Consider the following 7,658-nt stretch of genomic DNA (forward strand, 5'->3'; position numbering starts at 1 on the left):
AAGTTCCAGGTGTTTTCCAGCTTGATTTTGCTTCAGCTACCCATTGAATCGATGTTTTTAAACTGCTTTTGACTTTACACCATTGGCTTACTTACTTATTCAACAACAAATATTTACTGTATGTTGGCTTACTATATCCTTGGGTTGTACAGAACAGTAACATACTCAGCTGTCAACTGAACTGAACTGTTGACTGAACAGCAAAAAGCTTGAGATTACCCAGAGGCACCCCCAGAAGATAGGCTGTTGATCTGCTTTCAAAAATCATACACTGAAAACCCCACAGAACACAGTTTTCTGGCACACGGGGCTCGCCATGAATCTGGTAATCATCTCTGTGGCTGCTGGTTGGTTGCTATATGCCAGGAACTGTATAGCCACTTGGAATATATCAGTGAACAAAACAGAAAAAAATCCTTGCCTTTATGGACCTTTACATTTTAGTGAAAAGAGACAGGTAATAAATGATATATATGAAAAATCAGTAAAGAATATAGTGTATCAGAAGTAAAATAAAACCAAAATGCTATGGGAGAAAAAGAATAAACTAAGATGAGGAGCAGTAACACTGGGAGAGAGGTCACAAGTCAGACTTTGGACCATCATGCAGTTTGATCTAATGATGCTACTGAGAGTACTGCCACTACGTTTTCATTTCTTAATGAAAGTTACCCTAAAGAGTAGTTACCCTTCTATAGAGTACCTGTCTTCCAGGTACCCTGAATGACCTGACTGATCACATTTTTCCTTTGGCACTGATCTTCTATTTCCTGAACAGTTATTTTCCTACTGCCCTGATGACTCTTACTTTTATCTTTTTGTATTTTTGGTAAGCTAAAATCCAACTTAGAACTCACAAGGTATAAATAAATAAGAAAAAAATAGACTGCTAATGAATGTTACTTTTTTGGTTTGTTTTTTACAATTTGATATCGTTTTTGACACCAAAATTAATTGCTTTAAATGGCGATCAAACCTGCCAAAATAACACATTTAAATAGTTAACCTTATGTGTAACTCTGGAGAAGTTAATTTTGCCTTTCACAAATGGGACTACAACCAACAAAACCAAATCCATTGCCAATGAGCCAGTTCTGACTGATAAAGACCATTACAGTGTTTCTGAGACTGCAGATCTTTATGTGAACAGGCAGACTCTTCTGTCTTCCACTGCGCAATCAATGTTACAAAACAAAAGCTTTACGAACTGTTGAAGGAAAAACCAACTTGCTCTGTAAGCTTTCACTCAAATCACAATAAAAACAAAAAAGAATTTGCCTTCATTACTTGTCACAGAGATTTGGGGTACTTACATAAAATTCACACATCCTGTGCCAGCAGGTGGAGCAATCCAGACGAAACTGAGGTTGGTAGTGGGCAGGTGGCTCACATGAGAGGCCACCACACTGCACATAAACTGGTTTCCAAACTGGTGGTCAGACATGATCCCTGAGGGACAGAAAGAAAAGGAAGAAGTTATAAAGGCAGCAAAACAAAATCCTTCTCCTCTCATAGCATCACAATATTTTTTTGATTTTTTTTCTTTGTTTTTAAGATAAGATTAATTATGTTCTTTGGTTTTTCCATCAATTCATTATACTATCTAGCATTCTTTGTAGTACTATAGAGTGTAATTTTCCACTATCTATGGCTAGGAGGAAAGTCATAATTTAAAATATTAATGTTAAGGAGTGATACACTAAGTTCATTGCTGTACTATTTCTTTTGCTTTGATTTTGTTGATACTCACCACCAAAGACCACCAGGAATACAACTGCAGTCAAACAAGGTTAGGTTATTGGAACCATTTCATTTGCATTAAGGAAGACCAACCATGGAGAACTGAGAGGTCTCCGTTAGAGGAGATCCGGAAGAGTCCGTTAAAATACTTGGTCTTGTGCTAGGTTATATGGGGAGTCAGGTTTGCTTGTGATTTTCCTGGTTTTAGTACTAAAAGTCCTGAGTGCTGGGAACCCCCTTCAGTGCTGTTGGGAGGGATTAGAGAAGGGTTGTCCTGCTTCTAGATTGGGTGTTGTCAAAAAAATTAACCTGATTCTATGTTTGGGTATCTTTTTATTCTAAATTTTATATTGTGCTATTGCTGAGAATATAAACAGCAGAGCATACACCAAAGTAACAGTTTCTATGTATATAATTTAGTGACTTTGATTACATTTTGCAAGTTGTGCAACTATTCTCACACTCCTCTTCTGAGTTGTTGCTCCATCATTAACATAAACTCACTGCCTCCTAAATTTCCTATCTCATCTTTTGAGTTGCTGTGGTAAATTTGAACCCTTAGAGATAGTTGTTGGAGTCCTGGGGTGGGGTTGTGGGTTAAGGTGCTGGACTTCAAAGCCACTTTGAATCATAAGGTCAGCAGTTCAAGCTCACCAGCTGCTCCTCAGAAACCCTATACAGGGCCGCTATGGGTCAGAACCGACTCAACGGCACTTCACAACAATAGGTGGTTCTTTCACTGTCTTTCACTATACTTATTCAATCTGTCTGCTGAACAAATAATATGAGACCTGGATTATATGAAGAAGAAAGTGGCATCAGGATTGGAAGAAGACTCAGTAACAACCTGTGATATACAGATGATACTACCTTGCTTGCTGGAAGTGAAGAGGACTTAAAATACTTACTGATGATTACATTGATAGATTGCACCTCAATGTAAAGAAAACAAAAATCCTCACCACTGGACTAATAAATAACATCATAATAAATGGAGAAAAGACTGAAGTAGTCAAAGACTTCATTTGTTAGGATCCACAATCAACATTCATGGAAGCAGCAGTTAAGAAATCAACTGACCTATTGCATTAAACAAATCTGTTGCACATGACCTCTTTAAAGTGTTAAAGAGCAAAAATGTCAGTTTGAGAACTAAGGTGTGCCTGCCCATGGTATTTTCAATCACCTCATAATATGCATGCGAAAGTTAAACAATGAATAATGAAGACCACAGACGAATTGATGCATTTGAGTTACAGTGTTGGTAAAGAGTACTGAAAGTAACATGGACTGCCATAAGAACAAAAAAAATCTGTGTTGTAAGAAGTACAGCCAGAATACTCCTTAGAAGCCAGGATGGCCACACTTCATCTCTCATCCTTTGGACATGTTGTCAAGAGTGACCAGTAGGTGGAGAAGGACATCATGCTTGGGAAAGTAGAGGGTCAGAGAATTAAATGAAGACCTCCAACAAGATGGGGTGACGTGGTGGCAGCATCAATGAGTTCAAACTTAACAATAATTACGAGGATGGAGCAGGACCAGGCCATGTTTCATGCTGTCGTGCATAGTGTAGCTATGAGTCGGTACCGACTAGATGGCACCTAACAATAACAACAACAGCTAGATAGTTCTTAACTTAGCATGCTGCTCAAGACAGTTATATTTATAAAAATCATTAGGATCATTAAGAAATACGATTCTATAAATATAACTGCAGGAATGAGGAAAGGAAATTGAGAAAGCAGCAGAGTCAGTCATGGCAGCCCAGGAGGAGAATATTGGTTGTTTCTGTGGTTTGCACTATGTGTTTGTTTTTGTCTGGGTGAAGACATGATTATAGCGTGGTCTTATTTCTGTCTCATACCATCCTAGTCACTGAGTCTTGTCTGATGTCCGTGGTCTGTGAAACTGTTATGTTCACCTAGGCTGAGCATGTCAGGGAACTTTCCTGTTGAACTATCAGGAGAGGCTCATTTCATTTTATAATAGGTGATTGCCTAAGATTAGCCTTAAACACAAAATACTAATAAAAACACTCAGTAGTGGACATTCAAATTAAAAATCCTTTTATTCACTGCCTTTGTAGTTTTGGACAAATGACTTCCCCCCTTTGAGATTCGGTTTCCTAGTCTATAAAACAGAAATGTCTATAAAATATGTCACCCACATCTTAAAGTTGTTATAAGAATTTATATGACTCAATACATCTGACAATAGCTGGTATAGTATCTTGAAGCAATGAGTTCTCAGTAAGCATTGATTCTCTTCTTGCCTATCAGGAAAATACCATTCTATTAATACTATTTCTCAATAAAAATTCTTAATGACCCTGCCCCCATTGTCTACAACTGCACCGTCCACTAGAATAGCCATGAGTCAGTTTGGTCACTTAAACTTTCATTATTTAAAATTAGATATTAATTAAAATTGAAGTTCTCTAGTTGACTTCATCGCATTTCAAGTGCTTAACATTGACATGTGACCTCTAGGTGCCATTTGTACACTAGAGAACAGAACCTCCCACCACTGCAGACAGTTCTGTTAGATGGCACTCATCCACAGAAGTAATGTAAGGTTCTTTGAATCCATCTGCCGTCTCTCTGTGCAGCCTCCGTTTCAGCACTTTCTGCTCCTTGTTCTATCCATACCCTTGCAATGTTACACACCAAAAAATATCAACTGTACCTGGCTTCCTCCACCATGCCAAGCCTATAACCTCTACAGGGAGAGCTCTCATTCTCTTACTGACCACAATCACTTGGCAAATCCTCCTTCAAGATTCAGCTGGTACACATAGTCCAATCTGCTATTCACTTTTCTTAGTATTTTGGACTTTTCTATCAGTTTTAAAAAATATTGTATTAATATTTTTTACTACTTAATTTTTGAATCTGCATATTTACCATCTCTGAATTTTATTTTGATGTGTGGTACAGGGTAAGAATTTCACCTTACTCTTTTCTCCTAAATGGTTAATGGGGATAGGTTCTCAACTTTGTTCACTTAAAATGCCATGATGACCTTTTCATAGATTTTTTCCTCCCTTCTGCTATCAAAATGATCTTTCTAAAAAGTATATATGTCAATGCTCTACTAAGATTCCTTCAATGGCTTCCCATCAGATTTCACAGAAATGGAACACTCACCCATTCTTTATCTCCAATGGGCTAATTCCTACATGTCCTTAAAGACATAGCTCAAATAGAACCTCAGAAATGACTCAGGCAAGATTTTACTATACCAAGTGTGACGATAATAAAGATAAATAAGTGATGGTCCCAACCTTCCTTCCCCATCTTTGTCCCTAGCCCCATGTTTGGGTTGGTGTATTTCCTATATATTATCATAGCAATTCATAAGATCCCTCTAGCACACATGACCATCCCCTCAATGTGTCCATAAAGAGTAAGCCTTTACTTTTCTTATCCTTAGCTCAATGCCTGACAAGCTTGTATTTACTCCCTAAATAACAAGTGTATTATCATAAATACAATATTAACTTAATTATAAAAATTAAATAGAAATTATAGCACATGGGTTACTTTAGTTAGTGAAGTCCATCTTCTAGAATAGGAAGTTGTCTAAAGTAAGACTGACTGGCCAAAGAAATAACTCTATGTTTTGAAATGTTCTGAGGCTCTTTTACCCATTCAAGTTTTTACTTTTAAAACTGCATCATAAGGAAAAAGTTATCAAGTGAGAAAACACACCAAATTTGGGAGGGCAAGAGATTCCCAGGAAAACAGAGTGCTGAAGGAGACTCAGCCACAGTGATTCAGGAATCACCACTCCCTCTGGACAAGCATAAAGTAGAGACCCAGTATGGAAAATGACATGTCTGTAGGAGTCACTGTGGCCAAAAGGGGAAACAGTTCCAGCCATACTCTGTGGGAAGGAAAATGAATCCAACAAAAAGGGCTCCAGACATGGGAATGGATTCATGTTCAAATATCTCCCATTCCGTAAGTAAGTGAGTCAGTGTCTCAGCCGCCTGCATACTACTTGGGAGTTACACTGTCATAATTATCTCAGGTCCTACTCCAGACATGCCAGAGATCTTCATTCTTTCTTTTTTCCCTTTTCTTTTTTTAATGTTTTATTGTGCATTATGTGATCGTTTGCATGGGAGGACATTAGCTTTACATTCATCCTATCGTATATCGTTTCATTGCCATGGTTACAACCCCCTCCATGCATCATCAACCAACCACAGGGTATACACTACAAGCCTGCCCCCTAGTCGTCAGCACACAGCCCATCTCGCTTCTGGGTCTAAAATCCCCAGCTGCTCCATCTCTCCTCGTCTACGTCTCTGCCTCCATCTCTGGCATCACTGCTTCTCTGGGTCGGGTCCCACTCTCCATTCTTCTCCCTTGATGGCCCCAGGACCTCCACTCCTAGACTGAAAAGTTAATCACTCCCCTCCTTGCTACAAAACGTCTACCTTTATATTTCCAACCCTCACAAGCAGTCCTGATAACAATTATTCAACATTGTATCACAAAAGATCTATCCGCATTTCCTTTCCTCAGCCCCACCTAGACAGATTGGATATGACTCAGTGGAGATTCTAACTTCCTCCACACCCTCTGGATCTAGATTACCTCTTGAAACCTTGTGAGCCAGCCACTTCTTGCCTTTGAAGCGCCCCCATTTTGGGTAGCCAATGTCCAAGTTGCCCATCCCTGTCTACTCTGTGTATGGAGGAGGTGGGAATGACCCTTGCTATAAAGATTTGTTCCCTCTTTTAAGCTACTGCATCCATACGTGTAGGTCAAGTTCATCAAATTGTATTCAATTACTCTATTTTTTCCTCTTCTCCCTTCTTCTGGTAGAACTCTGATGATTCAGTCATTGAAGCCAGATCAAGTGGGTATTATCTGCAAGTGTGGGTGTCCTTATGCATATGCCCTCTCTTCTTATCAGCTGGATGCTTCACTCTCCACTCTAGTCCTCTGTGGCTATGTCACTGACTCTGGGCCCAAGACTACCCAGGTCTTGCCACAATGCTGGCCAACCAGGTCTCCACCTGTGTTCACAGGAGTTTATTGAACGTTGTAGGGCTTAGCTCGCAGTTTCATTGCTGTTTTTCCCTCACATCCCCTAATCGGTAATGAACATGGTCACTAATCAGAGCGTATATTCCCATTGAGTCGTAGTCTTGGAAGTGGGTTTGCTCTGAGGAAACCTGACCATTTGCCTAGACGTCTCCTGGGCGAGCAACTTGCTTGTTCTTGTAGTAATATAGTGCCTATATCGTTTTGTATTTTCCCTGTCAGTGTTTCTTTCAAGAAGTATCTTCTAGCCGCTCCAGGCTGGTCTGCTTTTCCTTTCAAGAGGAAATTTCCCACCTCTGAAGATTCTGGATGCTGTTCAGGATTCCACCTATGGTCTTATGTAATGTAGAGGCTCTGCAGGAAGCCTCCTTCACTGGGCGCATTGTAGCCCCATTTTAGGTATTCTAATCAGTTATAGGCAGAAGACAGACTTACAAGCTTTCTATGGTGATGTTTCTGGCTATTCCTTTCTCTCCCCCTCAAGTGTCTATTTTATAATGGTATGTCAGGGAAGCCAAGATTCATAAGACAGCCAAGCATCTTAACATTATTTCCCCCTTTTTCCCCATTCCGACCATGTCTCAACTCCTGTATCTCAGAGCCTTGTTGTTCCAAGGTTGTGCGTACATCATGATTTACGTCTGTCCCATTTAGCCCATGAAAACCCGCCTAACTGTTTTCCCATCTGCTTTGTTCTTTCATTCCCCTCCCCATTCTTATGTATTGCCCCCTTCCCTAGCACCCAAGCGATCTTGTGTCTATTCCCTAACCTGTGTTTCACCTTCCCCTCCCTCCCCTCACCCCATCTCTCACAACCCAGTAGCCAATAAAGAATGCCCCCCTCCTTTAGTATGGGTT

The 7,658-nt window shown here is 39.8% G+C and overlaps 1 protein-coding gene across 2 annotated transcripts in view; it reads right to left on the reverse strand.

Annotated features, from left to right (window-relative positions):
- The window catches only part of RELN (reelin), a 646,525-nt gene that overhangs the window by 448,026 nt on the left and 190,841 nt on the right, over positions 1-7,658 (reverse strand). For both annotated transcript variants that reach the window (XM_006834371.1, XM_006834372.1), the window contains exon 3: positions 1,314-1,449. In XM_006834371.1, coding sequence (XP_006834434.1) covers positions 1,314-1,449 — 136 coding nt within the window. The remainder of the gene's footprint in view (positions 1-1,313; positions 1,450-7,658) is intronic.

Source organism: Chrysochloris asiatica, unplaced genomic scaffold, assembly GCF_000296735.1.
Source record: "Chrysochloris asiatica unplaced genomic scaffold, ChrAsi1.0 scaffold00010, whole genome shotgun sequence".
NCBI lineage: Eukaryota > Metazoa > Chordata > Mammalia > Afrosoricida > Chrysochloridae > Chrysochloris > Chrysochloris asiatica.